At 40.7% G+C, this 18,456-nt stretch overlaps 1 protein-coding gene across 2 annotated transcripts in view; it reads right to left on the bottom strand.

Moving 5' to 3' along the window:
* LOC114655349 (cholinergic receptor, nicotinic, alpha 1 (muscle)) overlaps positions 1–18,456 on the bottom strand; it is a 156,799-nt gene that overhangs the window by 33,687 nt on the left and 104,656 nt on the right. For both annotated transcript variants that reach the window (XM_028806259.2, XM_051930668.1), the window contains exons 3-4: positions 654–796; positions 282–326 (exon numbers count right to left, since the gene is read on the bottom strand). In XM_028806259.2, the coding sequence (XP_028662092.1) occupies positions 282–326; positions 654–796 (188 nt within the window). The remainder of the gene's footprint in view (positions 1–281; positions 327–653; positions 797–18,456) is intronic.

Raw genomic sequence — 18,456 nt, 5'->3', positions numbered from 1 at the left:
TAGTATTTCCTAATTTTATTTTTATATTTTTTTTCTTTCTTCATCTTGTAAAGCATCTTTGAGTACGTCATTTGTATGAAAATGTGCTCTAGAAATAAATGTTGTTGTTGTTGGTGGAAAAGACTCTCTCTTTACTACTCTCAACAGTGTGGCTGTTGGCCTTCCTCTCTTTCTCATGATTTGAATTTAGTTTTGTTAAATATAACTTGATTGTATGGAATGTTAAACGCATTTAATAAATTCAATAAAGGATAAAAAAAAAATTAAAAAATGAACATTACCTGCTTCAGCCTCACGTTGGTCGTTACAATCTGATTCACTTCATCCTGTCAGAAGAGCATTTTCAAAGGTTGCATTACATACTGTACATACTGAATACATAATTACATGGTCAAGTCCACATAAACTCATTTTAAGGTGTTGGGTGCAACATAGGAAATTTAGAGTCACCAATCAACCAAACCTGCACATCTTTGAAGATGAGGGAGAACTTGAAGGAAAACCCGCACAAAGACGGGGTAAACTTACACACTCTATTTAGACAGTAATGCAAGACTGGATTCATGAGGCAGCAGTGTTAAGCGCCAAGCTACTGTGCTGCCCAATTAACATTATGGAAAAACAAAGTCAGGTCCTCACAAAGGATAACTTACCACACTTATAAGCTGTATGAGCTGCAGGCCAACCGTTACCACGACTGGATCGCGGTGGTCTTCCACTGGCCGGACCACTTTGTTATAGCCATTGAACAGTTCCTTCACCAGTCGAGTCTCATGTTCTGTACACCAAGCCAAGCCTACAAAAGACAAAGCAAATACACATCATCAGTGCAGACCACTTGAGTGTCCTCATGGGGCTCCCAAACTCCAAAATCATTATGGTGACTTCTGGTGTTCAGGATAGTTCTCATTGGGGCCGGCTCCAAAATGGAACTGAATTTCTAGTGTCATCAAAAATGTCATTCCCTAATATTTCAGCACCCAGTCAAAGTTTATGTTATATTTCAAAGGAATTAAGCAAAAGACTTGCATCTTACACACAATAATTGAAGAGACTTCAAGTGATCCATGATCAGATCCGACTCTCATTTCCTTTGTGGCATTTTAATTAAAATGACTTCCTGATGTTAAGCATATGGACGTCAATGGGACTGAACGTGCGACTCATGTTTACAACACTTGTTGTGATTTAGGCCTAAGGTATAAAAAAAGCAATGCCAAAATGGGAGAGGGGGAACCATCAAAACCCCGGCCCAAATAATAACCGCTGGACCCCAGACATGCTGGAGCACCACAACTGCTGTCTTGCTCAACTCTGGGATTTTTTAATTGTGACCCTCCAGACTTCAACACACTTCAGCACACTCCAACAGCACCTGGGGAAGAGAATGGCCTGAGCACGGACAACACCTCAGCTGACAGATGGAAGACTTTGTGAGCATCTTAATGGCTGCAACTACATTCATTCTGATTCATTTCAATGGCCTTTTCCTGACAGAGCCCAATGTTAGCATACATCACAGGAAAATTAATAGAAGGAATTATTAAGCCTAAGATTGAGCAACACCTGGCAAGGACAGGAGGTATTAGGAACACTCAGCATGGGCGCAGAAGAGGGAGGTCGTGTTTTACTAACATGCTGGAATTCTATGATGAGGCAACAAAAGAATATGATCAGAGTGGAGCACATGATATTATTTATCTGAACTTTCAGAAAGAATTTGATGAGGTGCCACATGAGAGGGTGGGCATCAAACTAAAAGTTCAGGGTGTGGTGTGTAGGTGGGCGCAGAATTGGCTCAGACACAGGAAGGAGAAGGTGATGATGTGAGGAACCTCATCAGAATTGGGAGATGTTAACAGTGGTGACCAACAGGGGGCAGTACTGGGGCCGCTGCTATTTTTAATAAATATAAATGATTTAGATAGGAATATAATAATTCTTTGCATTTATATAGCACTTTTCTCACTACTCAAAGCGTTCAGCAATTGCAGGTTAAGGGCCCAACAGAGCAGAGTCTCTTTTTGGCATTTACGGGATTTGAACCAGCAACCTTCCGATTGCCAGTGCAGATCCCTAGCCTCAGAGCCACCACTGGTGGTTAACAAGCTGGTTAAGCTTGCAGATGATACCAAGATAGGTGGATTAGCAGATAATTTGGAATCCGTTATATCATCACAGAGGGACTTGGACAGCATACAGGCTTGGACAGATGAAATTTAATGTCAGTAAATGTAAAGTATTACACATAGAAGTAAAAATGTGAGGTTTGAATATACAATGAGGAGATCTGAAAATCAAGAGTCCACCTTATGAGAAGGACTTAGTAGTCGTAGTGGACTCGACGCGATCAACTGCCAAAAGTTGTTCAGAAGCCATTAATAAGGCTAACAGAATGTCAGGTTATATAGCGCCTTGATGTGTGGAGTACAAGTCACAGGAGGTTCTGCTCAAGCTTTATAACACACTGGTGAGGCCTCATCTGGAGTCCTGGGTGCAGTTTTGGTCTCCAGGCTACAAAATGGATAAAGCAGCAATAGAAAAAAAGGTCCAGAGAAGAGCAACTAGGCTACAGGGCTACAGGGGATGAGTTATGAGGAAAGATTAAAAGAGCTGAGCCTTTAGAGTTTAAGCAAAAGAAGAATAAGAGGTGACCTGACTGAAGTGTTTAAAATTATGAAGGGAATTAGTGCAGTGGATCGAGACGGTGACTTTAAAATGAGTTCATCAAGAACTCAAGGACACAGTTGGAAACTTGTTAAGGGGAAATTTCGCACAAACATTAAGAAGTTTTTCTTTACACAAAGAACGATAGACACTTGGAATAAGTGACCAAGTAGTGTGGTAGACAGTAAGACTTTAGGGACTTTCAAAACTCGACTTGATGTTTTTATTTAGAAGAATTAAGCGAATAGGACTGGTGAGCTGTGTTGGGCTGAATGGCATGTTTTCGTCTAGAGTGTTCTAATGTTCATTGTACCCCGAATATTGATTACTTAATATAAACAAAGTGCTAAAATATAATTTATGTCACGATTGTTTTACTTTGTTATGAGTTTTATGGGGGTCACAGATTCCAATTTTATGATTAGTTTTTTTGCTTTGGAGTGGTTTTACTAATGTTAAAAATTAATTGTGTCTTTTCCCGGCGCCATCTTGGTTGGTTACTAGTGTAATGTCTGCAAGCTGACAGGGTCTTGAGAGTTAGCCAGGAGAAAAGATCAAAACCAAAAAGAGGTCAATACCAGGAGATTATAAAGAGTGAGCATCAAGGTCAAAATGAGAGACCAAAATCAAGCTCAAACAAACAAAAGCAAAGAAGTCATTATCAGAGACTGTATAGTAAAATGAGTTTGAATGAGCAATTTGAAAAATGTTTTGAATCTGCAACTTGGATGAGGAAGTGAATTTCTGCTGAATCTTCGAAACCTGTCATGTGAGGCAACTTCCTGATGTCAAGTGGAAACAACACAGCACTACTCCCAAAAACAACATGGCAACCACCATGACAAGAAATAAATGCACAAAATGGTGGCTATATCCAAAATCTATAAACAAGAAAGTATTGATGATGTAGCCAAAAGAAATATTAAACCACAAAACAACAATAAAACAATTATTTTAAGAAACATTATTGAAAAATATTCATACAGGTTGCAAATAAACTACGGCAACAACTATGGTTATCCGTCCACATTACACTCTCAAGTCAGGGTTCCTGCAAACATTGCACAAATGTATTTGGTGTTTTGTGATGTGTGCATTGTTTGTGGTGCAGTCAATGGTCAAAAAAATGGACAGATGTGGGACCCCTCTCTACAGAAGTGATGTCAAAATTACTTTTTTTTAAAAAAATGCTTGTCAACTCCATCCATTTAATTCCTCCAAACTACTGATTCTGGTTTTTCTCTTTACACTAATAATTCCTTCCTCAATTTCTTATTCTATTCTTCTCTCCTGCTCAAACTGCTTTCATCCCTGTTAGAACGTTAGAAAAATCCAGACAAGAATGGGCCATTCAGCCAACCAAAGCTCGCCTGTCCTATCCACTTAATTCTTTTAAAACAACATCAAGTCTTGTTTTGAAGGTCCACACTACCTGGTCACTTATTCCATGTGTTTGTGGTACTCTGTGTGAAAGAAAATTTCCTAATGTTTGTGTGAACTTTACACTTACTGCTGCAAATGCTTTCACTAATGACCCATGGAGCGTCAATGGGGAATGGCTGTACACATCACACTCGCCTGTGAAAGAGCAGTCAGCCAATTTCCCCATTAAACACTCCATGGCCGCAAGGATTTCTGTCCGCTCACAGCTACACCCACAAAGTCTGAGCCCACACCGCCATTGACGTCTGACACAGATGGAGAACAAAAAAAAATCTCCATAAACATTTTCTAAAAAAATACGCCAGACATTTCTAAATGTGAAAATATGTAGAAAAAAAAGTGAACTAAGCAATCAATTTGATGGCCAGATATATAAGACGGCTAAATCACAACATGCTGCCACAGTAGGACTCAACTTGCTCACCCCAGATTTCACAGCTTAAGACCCTTGAGTTGCCAAAGCATTGCGTAGAATTTTGGGAAACAATGACCTATTTAGAAAAGCTGGAAAAGGGGAATAATAAACAGAGGAGGTTTTAAATTGTTTAGGTCTGGAATCTTAACTAGGAAAAGAAAATCCGATCACATCACACCAGTCTTAGCATCACTACACTGGTTACCTGTGTCATTTAGAATTGACTTTAAAATACGGCTTATGGTTTACAAAGCCTTCAATCATCTGCTCCATCCTATATTTCAGAATGCCTCTCATCTTCCACTCCAAATTGTAACCTTAGATCGTCAAATGAGGGTCTGCTTAGAATTCCAAGAGCTAAACCTAAAAGAAGTGGTGAGGTGGCCTTCTGCTGTTATGCTCCTCAAATCTGGAATAGCTGACTGATAGAAAACTTCCAGGATAATACGGTGGAGCACTTTAAAAAACTGATAAAACACATTACTGTAACATGGCTTTCTTATAGTTTCATTTTAGTGTAACCCTGATATTCCGTATATGCATTGAATTATCATTTTTATTATATCCGTACTAACCCCTACTTTCTCTGCTGTTCTTTTCCCAGTTTTCTGTGCTGCTTATCTGCGCCCCCACCACCTGATCAAAGCACCGTGATGTCCCTCCATTGATGGATTAAAGGCCAGAAGTTTGATGTTAGGTAGAATGCCTACAGGGGGCTGGGTGGTCTCGTGGCCTTGGAACCCCTGCAGATTTTGTTGTATTTTTGTTTTTTTCTGTTCTCCCAGCCATCTGATCTTATTTTATTCTTTGTTATTTAGCACTGCCTAATCTTATTTTTATATTTTTCTTTTTACATCTTGTAAAGCACTTTGAGCTACATTATTTGTATGAAAACGTGCTCTAGAAATAAATGTTGTTGTTGGAAATATAATCACAACAATTTAATTGTTTAGGCTAATTAATCATTAATGAGCCTAATTAATGATAATTAGCAGATTAATTGGATGATTCATTAATCACGAATGAATGAATGGTGTGCTCAAAGGGAACATTTCGTTATGAAATAAACATGACAGTAAATAATAGTGCATCGGATTACTGAAGGGGTGACACATTGGTTTGTGATGGTGACCCTAAATCTGCTTGCAGTCAATGTGGAGGTAGCATATTATACTTGTGTCTACTTGTGATCTTTTCTCAGGGTGCTTCAGTTCTTCTCCCATATGCATAATGACGCTCACGTCGTATATTGCGGACTGGGACCCCACTGTAACCGATTCCCATCTTGTGCCAGGACAGACACAAAAGTCACAGCCAGGCTGAGAGCACAGACAGCATCCAGAGAGCCCACATTTAGTGCTTGCAATAGGTTATCAAGGAAGGAGCGGATATTTTGCCATTGGTTTCTCGGATGCACAAAAGCCTAACCTTTGGACTGACAACCCATGCAAAGTTTTGGCCCTCAAGGTTGCCATTTTTTAATTTACAGCCCCTTTGTTTGCTAAGCAAATGTTTAAGGGGTTCATCATGGAGACACCTCTGGATGATTGATCAGTCTTATCAGATAAGATGCCACACCCAAAGAGAGGCCTTCTCTGAGGAGAGAGCTGACACTTGAGTTGGAGTTATGAGTGTCTGGCAGCTGCCTGTTAAGTACAGCAAAGCGAGGAATGCCAGTCTGTGTGACGCTGGGCAGGTGACAACACAATATGAGAATGCAGTCTTTCATACACTTTTTCACCTTCCTAACCATTCATACTTCTAAACTAAGATGTTGTGCTTATATACTGATTAGAACGGATTCCTGATATATACTGATTATATACTGATTTCTGTCTTCCCTGGCCATCGGACCTTACTTTTATACTATGTTAATTAGTGTTTCCTTATTTTAATTCTTACTTATTTTGTCTTTTTTTCTCTTTCTTCATCATGTAAAGCACTTTGAGCTCCATTATTTGTATGAAAATGTGCTATAGAAATAAATGTTGTTGTTGTTGTAGAAAGACCCTTGATCTCTCTGTAGGCCTCTAAATGCTTTCATACTGTAAAATTTCAGGAAACATTTGCCGAGATCTTCTGATCATGGATCAAATCAGAGTGCAGTCAGACTTTGGCTTTTCTGACACATAGCATGCAAGGAAGAATTTCACTACACTTAAGAGCAGCGTCTGGGTGTGGCAAGCGGGGCGACCGTGCCAGGCCCTGCACCTAAGGGTCTCCGCTTTTGAGGTCCTTGTGTCCCGTTCGAGCGGAGTTGTCAAGTTATATTCTCCAGTATATATATATTTGAGATGCTTCTAAGAGGAACCCTTTTAAAATCCCTCTTCAAGGTCGAATTCCATCCATGTATGTCTTTGAAAACATTCCACAGTCCACCTTCATCGCCCGAAAAGGATCACCAGTATAATCTCTTCCTAAAATAAGTCTAGGCCATCAGTCGCTGGGTTGGCTTCTCTTATCTATAGGAATAGACACTGCATCTAGATTAGACGACGAAGATGTCATCAATGACTTTTCCAATCGGAACAGCAAGAAAAGTGGATTTTCGTCTCAAAACCTGGAGATTTCATGATGATACCTCTGTCTTAATTTCACACTTCCTATCGAAACACTGAAACTCACATTTTATTTGTAGGCCATAAACATGTCCGAATATTAATGCACAAAAACGTAACCGGCTAACATGACATCAACGTGAGTGATATCTATGACATCCAGCATATCGAGACTCTGAGTATTCTTGCAATTTGGGTATGTTTTCTAGAAGAGGCCCTGCTAATTTCCGCATGACACCTCATCGCATTTCGCACTGTCGTGGTATTGTCATGAATTATGAATTTCACTTTATTAATAGATTATATCATTAAATTTTGATGAAGTCCACGCGCTATCTTGCAAAAATGTAGCTGAATACTGCAATGAGAAAATCCAGTGTATATTAGCATTATTTTTATTAAATTTGCAAGCAAGTTTCTATGCTCTACACATACCGGTAACAGTGTTTGACATAACTGGCCCCCACGTGTGGTTGGTCAGCCAGAGGCCCCACACACCCCTAAGGCTGCCTCTGACTACACTCTGACTACACGGCAATACTACTAACTACTATATATGGTGACCAAGTGACACTTGTACATCTGCTACACAGAACTAAGATTGCCTTGATGATGTTTTTATTAATCATATGGACAAATCTGATGGAGAGACAAGATCTGAATTCCTGACCTTCAAGAGGGATGCTTCACAGTGTCCATTACTAGATCATCAGCAGCACAGTGTGCTCAATAATTGTGAAAATGGAAGAGGTTTGGGACAAGTAGGACTCTTCCTGGAGTTGGCTATCTGGCCAACCAGGCAAGAAGGACCTTAGTTAGGGAGGTGACCAAGAACCTAATGGTCACTCTAACAGAGTTAAGAACGTCTTCTGCTGATATGGAAGAGCCTGTCTGGTTCCCAGCCATCTCAGCAGCATTCAGGTACACATGGCAGCCCACTTAAGAGTTTGCCAAACAGCAATTAAAGGACTCCAAGTGCAATCTGTTGTGACAAAAATTGAACTCTTTGGGCAGAACTTTAAACATTGTCTGGTGCAGACCAGGCACTGCTTAACTCCATCTCTAAGGGGAAGTATGGTGGTGGCAGCATCGGGCTATGGGGATGCAGAGACAGGGAGACTGTTTAGAAATGACGGGAGGATGAAGGTACGCAAATACAGAAAAGTCCTTGAAGCAAACCTGCTCTCAGACTGGAGTTGACGGTTCACCTTTCAGTATGACAATGACCCAAAGCATACAGTCAAGATAATGCTGGAGTGGCTTCAAGGCCAAGTCTGAAGACCATCCTTGAGTGGCTCAACCAAAGCGCTGACTTAAACATCTGTGAGGAGACCTGAAGACAGCAGTTTACAGACACTTCCCATCCATTCAAGCAGAGCTTGAGAGTATCTGCCAGTAAGAATGGAATAAACTGCCTAAATCCAGGTGTGTAAAGTGTGTGGAGACTTAGCCAGAACAACCTGAAGCTGGAATTGCTGCCAAAAGGGTTTTTTATGAAGTACTGCATGAAAGGTCTGAATGCTTACATAAAAGAGAGATTTCAGTTTTGATTTTTACTAAATTTGCAAACCTTTATGAAAAAAGTTTTGGGGGATTGAGTGAAATTGATTGGTAAAAATTGGCAAATTTACCCAATTAAGATTAAATCTACAACAGGACACAGTGCACAGAAAGCAAAGGTATCCCAATACTTTCTGAATCCACTGTAAAGAGATTAATTATTCTTTTGAAAACATTTAACATTACATATATTGCAGAAATATACAGGAGACAGTTGAATTTTATTATACTGAATGATTTCCAAGATGTGTCTCTTTTATCTTTATTCCGCAAATATCTATAGTTGAAAAAAGATGGGACATTTTAATCCTGCTAGGGTAGCCTGCAGTAAAAAGATGACAACGTATTTCTGTATCAAATTATGATGAACTGGAAACAGCCCTAAAGGGATGGGTTCTTGTTTTATACCCAATAGGTCCCAATCCGTACAACGCTGAACTGCATTAAGCAGACGTGGTAATGGGCAGAGTTGCATCACATTGTAATGTCTTTGCTCCAGACACGTTTCTCAGGTGGCTGTGGTGCTAACTGAAGAAGCTGGCCCCAGAAACAGCTAACTGAGACTGTGACAGAAGACTTAAGGGAGACCCTCACAGAAGGCCGCCTCTCTACTTCTGAAGCCCATCGACCTGGGTGAGTGGCCACTGCCAAACCTTGGGTTGGATCTCGGCTTTGGACAGGCTTATGTGTGTGTGTGGTGAAAAGTGTGGCAGATTGTGCTTCCACTAACTCCAGAAACACAAATCTGTATCCTCTTATACAGTATGACGGTTCTGAATTTAATGAGTGGTATAAGCTATTCTTACATTTTGCCATGAGAGTTGTCGTGTCACTCTTTTGTATTGTATTCCTGAGGTGGCTGTGACAGATGATCAGCCGTCTATCTCTGTGAAGAGGGTTACTTCTGTTCTGATTTGTGTGTTGTATTTACTCCATTCTTTGACACCCACTGCATGTTCAATCTACCTGAAAGGGGGTCTTTCTCTGAATTGCTCTTCACCACGATTTCTTACATTTTTTTCCCCTACAAGATTTTTTATCTACTTCTTAGACATTCCAGGCTGGGGGGGCTGTCAAAAAACAGGGGGCCTGGTAAAGCCCACTGAGACACATTCCAGATGTAATTTTGAGCTCTACAAGAAAGTGTTGTTGTTGTTAAATTTCCCTTTTTTGTTAATGTGGCAGATGATGAAGTACCCCGTGATGGTCTTTAGTTCACTTCAAAAAGATGACCTTGAATTAGTCAGTCCCTTTGTTCCACTCAACTCTAGAATATTCTTCAGTGCAGTGCAGCCACTGACTTTCGGGAAGCTATCAAGCGGACACTCCACTTGCTACAGTTGTCTTTCCCGTAACAATTGAAGGCAGTTTTATTTTAAGAAGCGCACTTCACACACAAGTCCTCCTATATTCTGACAGGAGGTGCCAACTGTCCAAACAGCTGCAGCATACGTCTGAACGCAATCCGTGGACCTTCAAAGAGCCAGCTATGCAGCAGTGTGCCAAATTAGGCTCATGTCAACAGCTTTTACCCCATCCATCCGTCCGTCCATCTATTTAGCTCAGGGCAGCAAGGTACTGCAGTCACAATCTCCCTTCAGCAAGTCAATCTGCCTAGATTTTGAAAAATTTCCCCCATTCTGAGAAACAAAATCTCTAAAGTGTTGATTACTAATTTACACAGTTTAAAATAAGCACTGTTCTATTTTACAGAAAGACCCTGCCACTTGTACAAGTAAACCGAGATGACCAACTTAATTAGCAAACTAGTGGAGGCCACAACTCCACTAAAATACTAGTGAAACACAAGGACCCACACCTCTACAATAAAAGGCCATTAAAAACCAGCTGTCATGCATGCACACCACAGGGTCTCCCTTCCTACTCACCCAAGGTATGTGCTACCAGGATGAGAGGGGGCGCTGTTGCTAACAGTCTGGTATTCTTTTTCCCCTTACAGCACCAAGAAACCGCCCACTGAAGGCAACAGAGCCAGACAAGCCCCGCCCCTTCCCGCCTAGCTGATATAAAAGGGAGATGTTCCCAGAAGGTGATCTCTCATTTGGACCTGAGAGGCTGATTGTCAGACACAACTCCAGCCAATCCTAGGAACGCCACTAGAGGGCGATTAAGAGGCTCTTAGATGAATGTTCACTGTAGCACCTTCGCGTACGTGTTAAGTTTATTTTTCATTTTTATCTCTGATTAAACGTTTTTGCCTGGTTGGTACCCCAACTATTTTGGTACTCACACTGCCTGATGTCTCATCCCACTACACAAGTTAAAGATAAGGAGCTGTTGATACTTCTTATGTTTTTATAAAGAGCTACCACACAAGGGGGTAGATCTGATGATCTTCGACTGTCGCCACCCATTTCTGTCTCTTTCTCTCCATATCCCAGACTTTTTCTTGTATGCCATCCAGCCAGCATGTTTGCCTGCTGCTCAGTTGCTCTCTTCAGGGTTACTTCTCGCTCGTCAGCATTTTTAGACGAGCGTCCGTATCGTCTAGGTGTGTGAACAGCCCCCCTGCTCAATCCCCCTACGTCAGGATCAGAGAAAGTCAGCGCAAGAGAAAGAGAAAAGTAAGCTGGGTAGCTTCTCAGCCATCTGCCAATAGCGTCCCTTGTATGAAATCAACTGGGCAAACCAACTGAGGAAGCATGTACCAGAAATGAAAAGTCCCATTGTCCGCAGAAACCCGCGAAGCAGCGAAAAATCCGCGATATATATTTAAATATGCTTACATATAAAATCCGCGATGGAGTGAAGCCGCGAAAGGCGAAGCGCAATATAGCGAGGGATTACTGTACTACAAAGGTTTGTGGTGCACCATCTGTTGGAATGACAAATGCAAACATTTGCAGTTATAAACTGCACTACTGTAAATGTTTGTGGTGCACCATATGTTGGAAAGACTAATGCATAAATCTGCAGTTAATAAACTGCACTACTACAAATGTTTGTGGTGCACCATCTGTTGGAATGAAAAAGTCAAGTATTTGCAGTTATAAACTGCACTGCTACAAATGTTTGTGGCGCACCATCTGTTGGAATGACAAATGCAAACATCTGCAATTATAAACTGCATTACTACAAATATTTGTAGTGCACCATCTGTTGGAATGACAAATGCAAACATTTGTAGTTAATAAACTGCAATACTACAAATGCGTGTGATGAACCATCTCTTAGTATTACAAAGGAAATGCACATTTCTTTGTTATATGTCATTTGGCATGAGATTTCTTAGAGCAGTGTTAATGATTGTGAGGCACCATTCATCTGAATGACAAATGCAATGCATTTTATTCCTACAAATGTTTGTGATGCGCCATCAGCTGGAATGACAGACATAGCAACCATATGGACACACAGACACCTGTCTTTTTATTAAGGTGGATCATTTTAAATTATTCTGATGAAAAATCCTTTCCAACCTTCAATGTCCATTCCTGTACACCACCCACAGAAGTATAATGTTTATGTAGCGCCTTTAACAATCCCAAGGTCTCTTTACAAAAAAAAAAAAGCAGTGGAGGAAAATGAGAAAAGTTCATTGATGAGAAAAGTCTTTAAATCAGATTTGGAAGTAGACAGGGAAGATCAGCCTCAATGAATTCAGGTAAGAGAATTCTAGAGTTTGGGGGTCATGGCACTGAAAGTCTGGTGTGTGGGACAGCAAGTAGATTACGACTAGAAGACCTGAGAGAAGGAGAAGGGGAGTTAAGAGATCAAGAGTTCCAAAGGTAAAGAGGAGCAGGACTTTGAAAGTGTCTTGTGCTTGATACAGGACTTAACTGGTAACAAATGAGGCTGAAAGAGAAAGGAGGTGATGAGAGCACAACACTTCATATAAGTCAGAACTCCAGCTGCAGAGCTCTGAATATACTGTGCTGCAGCTTTTGGAAAGACATTGCAGGATGGCGAATGAAGAGAGACAAAAGAATATAAGACAAAATGAAAGCATGAACCAAAGTTTGTGTAATAATGACAACAAGCCATTCCATTTATATACCTCTTTTCCCACCACTCAAAGTGCTTCAGTGCGTGATGAGCCACTTTAACTACTACTAATGTGCAGCATCCACCTGGATGATGCAATGGCAGCCATTTTTGCACCAGTACACCCACCACACATGAGCTGTTAGGTGGTGAAGGGGTGACAGAGAACCAATTAGAGACAGGATGATTAGGGGGCCAGAATGACTAGGCCATGGTGGGCAATTCAGCCTGGACATTAGGATACACCCTACTCTTTATGAAGGATGTCCAGGAATCTTCAATGACCTGACAGAGTCAGGAGCTCATTTTAACATCTCATCCACAGGATGGCACCATCACTGCACTGGGGCATTGGGATCCACACACAGATCACAGGGCAAACGCCCCTTTAGGCGTAAAACAAGACTGTTCCGGTCGCTGATACGTGAGCAAGTGATCATGGATCCTATTGAGGACGACCCGAACAATGACCTTACCCTTCACCAAGAGCAGTGTCATGCCCCCTGTAGTTACTGCAATCCAGTTGATCAGCCTTCCCTTTCCAGATAGGGATAACAAGTTCCATTTTCTAGTCAGTTGGGATGGTGCCAGTCACCCAGATGGAAGCAAAGATTGCTTGCAATGCCAGGAGGACATCCTTACCACCAGCCTGAGAAGTTCACCCCGGATACCACAGATCCCTGCAGCCTTCCCTAACCTCAGCTGCTTCACCACCTGTGCCATCTCAGTGAGACTGGGGGTTAACAGTTAATTGGAGGATCATCCTCAATAACCGTCAACCCAGAGATGTCCAACATCCTGACTGGAGGGTCAGCTTTAAACAGCTGCTCAACATAGCCAGCCCTGCGGGTCACCACTGCAGTGTCATCCTTAAGGACTGTGCCATCACCAAAAAAATATAGAAAAGCAAACAAGCAAATCATTTAAAATCAGAGGATCGCAACCTATGCCTCGCACCACTAGAAAATGTTTCTGTTCACACCCCATAAAAAAGTAATAATCACAACTGAAGATGAAGAAGTCCAATTTCTCACTTTTGAGCCACATACAGTACTGCAGGTGAACAAACCGGACATAAAAATGTATGGTTTTCACTTTTTTATAAACTGAAATGAGCCTTCTTAAATCTCAGTAATCCTGTAAACGTGTCTCTCGTAAAGCTTAGACATTTGACTAATGATCTGAGGATTTGGGGAAACATCAAGCATACTGAAGGGAAATGACACATGATCACCGATTGAAGGGTTTGGAGACCCCCAAGTGAAGCAACAGGTGTGGGTGCGCACTAATTCATGAGACAGTTGTCCCCCAATAACAACTGCGCTGCAGTTCAAAAACAAATGTGCCACACGGTTAAAAGCAGCGTAAGCCGCAGGTGTTGCTTCCAGTTTAGCCCCCCCCCCCCCTTATCCCCTTCTGACAAAAGTGTCAATCAAACCTCAAATTCAATGACGTTTCACAATGAGGGCTTGCGCACAAATCAAAACTAAACCTCTGCCTTCTCTACGGATCATTGCAAGGTCCAAATTCCACTGACTTACTCACCTTTACGAACGCTCCAACCCAAGAACATTCATTTCAGCAGCTCACTCACAAGTGACAATTACAAGCACAACACCCGATTGTTTTCATACCACAGAACAGGAGCACTGACTAATAAGTGACCTGCAAATGAAGGCACACTGTAAGACACTGATTGCACCGCAATAAAGTTGAACAACGAATTTCACTCAATTTCAGCCAATCGTGATGCAGCCTTCCTCTTTGTCACACCCCCTGAAATGCCATCTCCCCAGGTTGGGGGCCCCCATTTAACTAATAACCACACTACACATACTCTTGTTCTGTTCTCCATTCACTGCTGAATTTCTGCCTACAGCTTGATACTTTGGGAGCCGTCATTACAAACAGTGAGCGTTATAATTACCATATATACTTGCATATAAGTCGGGTCTTGAAACCTGAAAAATCGATCATAAAATCAGAATCCGACTTATACGCCCGTTCAAAAATACGACACTTAATGTATTTATTTTTTTTTACATCTTCTTGCCTCCTCCAATCTCGCATCAGTGTCTCAGACACATTGAATTTTGTTGCAGCAGCGCAGTTACCAATTTCTTTCGCCACTTCAATGACTTTTAATTTAAAACCAGCTTCGTATTTTCTTCTGATCGAACGCTCCATTGCAGATATGGGATCCTATTACGATAAAGGTGTATGAGGGTGTGAGATACAAAAAAACACAAATAATTGCAAACATTTCTTCGGAATAATTCACATATTGCCGTGTGGTCACGTAGGCACAATACATAGGAAAAAAAAGGCAGTGTGCTCTGTGGTTACTCTCTCAGGTGGGTGTAAGTTTTCCACATGTGACTTATACGACCAACATTATAAAATACCAGAAATTATAGGGTAAAATCAAGTCCTGACTTATCTGTGGGTGAACTTATACGCAAGTATATACAGTGTATATATATATATATATATATATATATATATATATATAAGCATTTTAACGTTTGACAGACTTGAGCATTCTGCCAGTGTAACAACAACTTGGTGTTATAATCTTGTGGGGATTCCAGTATACAGTAGGGTTTATAAATGATGATATCATAATCAACTACCTCATTTATCTTACCATGTACACATAGCAAATTATTCTGATATTTTCTCTCCAGTAACTGAAAAATACTGCTTAAAGTCAGTACTAAAAATAAAAATAAAAATTATTACATCAGTAATGTTAAACTGGTGAATGCCAAGGTAATTCAGGATATTTAAGCAAACTCTTTAAAGCTCTTTATCTAACATGAATTTAAAACCTGGTTTGTTGGTGAACCACTCAGTAACATCTGTTATAAGATTTATATTTGCATCATTAGCTGAGTAAAAAAAACATACTGAAGAGTAACATGTAACAGACGAGAAAAATTGATTCAAACTTCAAATGTTATAAACTCCTGGGGCCTCATATATAACGCAGTGTGTAGAACTCACACTATAACATGGCGTAAGCACAAAAGCGGGAATGTGCGTACGCACAGAAAAATCCAGATGCAGGAATCTGTACATACGCAAACTTTCACGTTCTTCCACTACATAAATCCCGATCAGCGTGAAAAGTAACGCACGTGCACGCGCCTTCTGTCCCGCCCCAACTCCTCCCAGAATTACACCTCTTTGAATATGCAAATCGATATAAATAGCCTTCTGAGAAAAGACAATGGGAAAAACACGGGGGAAAATATAAGAATTTCAGCGAATACCAAGTGGAGGCAAAGGAAAAACATACTATTTGTTGGTTTAAACAGTGGTATAATCAACAAAAGAAAGTTGATCGAATGACAGAGTGTAGGAGAAACTCGAAAGGTCAAGTTCACAAAGTCGCACAGTGCCCGAAATAAAAAAGAAATCACATATCAAAGTCGCCGTGAAAAGGCAAGTCGTAGCCCACCGTCTGAGTGTCATATGAAAGCTTATTAGGGTACAGACAAAAAAATAGGCACAGAGTGGGAAAAAAGCACGAAATGTCAACTTTAATCTCGTAATTTCCACTTTAATCACGTAGTTTATTTTGCCATTAAAGTAGAACATCATAAAATTCATTTTAAAATTGTTTAATTTACTAGTTTCTCAAATCCCATTGTAACTAAAGTAGGACATTAAATGCTTTGTTCTGTATTTGATCTTCTTTGTGCTCTGTGTGTGAATCACTACCTGCTTCTTAAACGGGCTTTCTCTTTCTCCAACAGGACACATAATCCATTACATTCATGATATTACAGCTCTCTGAATAATTAAAATACTGAGATGTATACGTGATATCTTTTTCATGATGATAGGAATGAAAGCATGTTATTAAACATGGGAACACGGTGGCACAGTGCTTGTTCATATCTCACGCAAGAGGCTTGCTGCGCCATGCGCGACCTTCAATGACATAATTTATCACAGCAGTACTGTCTCTTTCAAACGTACTAACCTCCAGTTCCTGTCCTTACTTTTCTTTCTCCAAATACTCAATCGCCACACAATCAGCTATGTAATAGACGTGAAGCCATTTGTAAGCTTAGAACGCCGATTCTTCAAAACTTTTAAGGAACATTGAAATATCTTCGTAGTACATGTTAAATTATTCTATCCGTCTATCTTTCCAGTGTCACGTCAGCGCAAGAATACAACGCAATGCAGGAACAATCCATGAACTAGCTAGCGCTGCGGCACCGTGTCCTCACATGTTTAATTATTAACAATACAGATTATTTAAATGAAGTTAAACTTTTATCTATAAAATATAATCAACATATTTTGCTGCATTTCATCTTAAAAATGAATACCGTCATCATATGTAAATATGCGCTTTATAAAGTGGTGCAGGTTGTGCAATATTATAACTGTAGTGCAAGTTTACAGTGAGGTAATTGTACTCATAAGTAAACAGTTCTACAAGGAGCACTTGATGGACTGATTCGAGTGCGTTTAGTGTTCTTGGGATGAAACTTTTTCTAAACCGCGAAGCCCGTACTGGGAAGTCTCTAAAGTGTTTTGCCGTGGCTGAGTCAGCGTCTGCTTCATGCTGTATACCAATAATTCTCTTTCCGATCAGCTGCTGTTGTGATTCCCCACTCAGATACAGTGATATAAATACTCCGCTGTGAGAGTAATATGGAAAAAGATGATCTGCTGTGGCAACCCTTAACGGGAGCAGCTGAAAGAAGAAGAAGATGCAGTGAGAGTTACAACGCTAAAGCAGTTATGGTATTTGGAATACTATGGCTATTCCCTGGACCATTATATTGCTGCAGGTTAATTACAAGCAGATGCATTACATTAATAAACAATATGCAGTTAGTTTCAGTGTGTTTATAAAGCCATGTCAGGATTGTGGAGCTAAGAAAGAAAGGGTGACCACACAGGAACAGTAGCACTGCTTTGACACTGGGTGCCGCCAGTCTGCAAAACCGAACGGAGAAATTGCGTACGCCAAGTTTTGAGGTACCGTGAAAATGTGCGTGACTTTACGCCAAGTTTCGATTTTATACATCGCGATTTGAGCGTGGAAACGTTCGTATGCAGCATTTCTGTGCATACGCACCGTTTATACATGAGGCCCCTGGTGCTTTAATTGTCCAAATCTGTCCCTTTTTTTTTGCATTTGTTTGAACTTTAAGGCTTTCTTTTTTAAATCATCCTAGACAGTTTTACTTTACTCCACTATTTCAGAACTCTTGTAAAGCATCCTTTTCTTGTGCTGTTTTCTCATCGTTGCCTGAGTCTGTCTGTAGTAACCCCATAATGAGATACGATAAAGGTATATGAGGGTGTGAAATACAAAAAACACAAATCAGTGCAAACGTTGCTTCAGAAAAGTTCAGGAATTACCATGTGGTGACGTAGGCAAAATACATCGAAAACAAAAGGCCGTGTGCTCCATGGTTACTCTCTCAGGTGGGCATTAGCATATCATAATCTCTTGGACCAATAACGTGAGTTTTCCACATTTGACTTATACAATCGACATTATAAAATTTCAGAAATTACACAGTAAAATCAGAAACGGACTTCATGAGGGTGGCCTGAGGGCCCGACATCCTCTAGTGGGCCCTGTGCTAACTGCCCACCTGGCATGGTGGAGCTCGATTGGCAATTGTTCTAGAATACCAGAATTGGCAGGTCCACCACTGGAGCCCTGTGCTTCTCATAGATGAGAGCAGGTTTACCCTAAACACATGTGACAGACGGGAAAGGGTCTTGAGAGGCCATAGAGAACATTATGCTGACTTTAATATCATTCAGCAT

The sequence above is a fragment of the Erpetoichthys calabaricus genome, chromosome 8, assembly GCF_900747795.2.
Source record: "Erpetoichthys calabaricus chromosome 8, fErpCal1.3, whole genome shotgun sequence".
Taxonomy (NCBI): Eukaryota; Metazoa; Chordata; class Cladistia; order Polypteriformes; family Polypteridae; genus Erpetoichthys; species Erpetoichthys calabaricus.
Note: the sequence above shows the minus strand (reverse complement) of the source record. Positions and strands in the feature narration are given on the sequence as shown.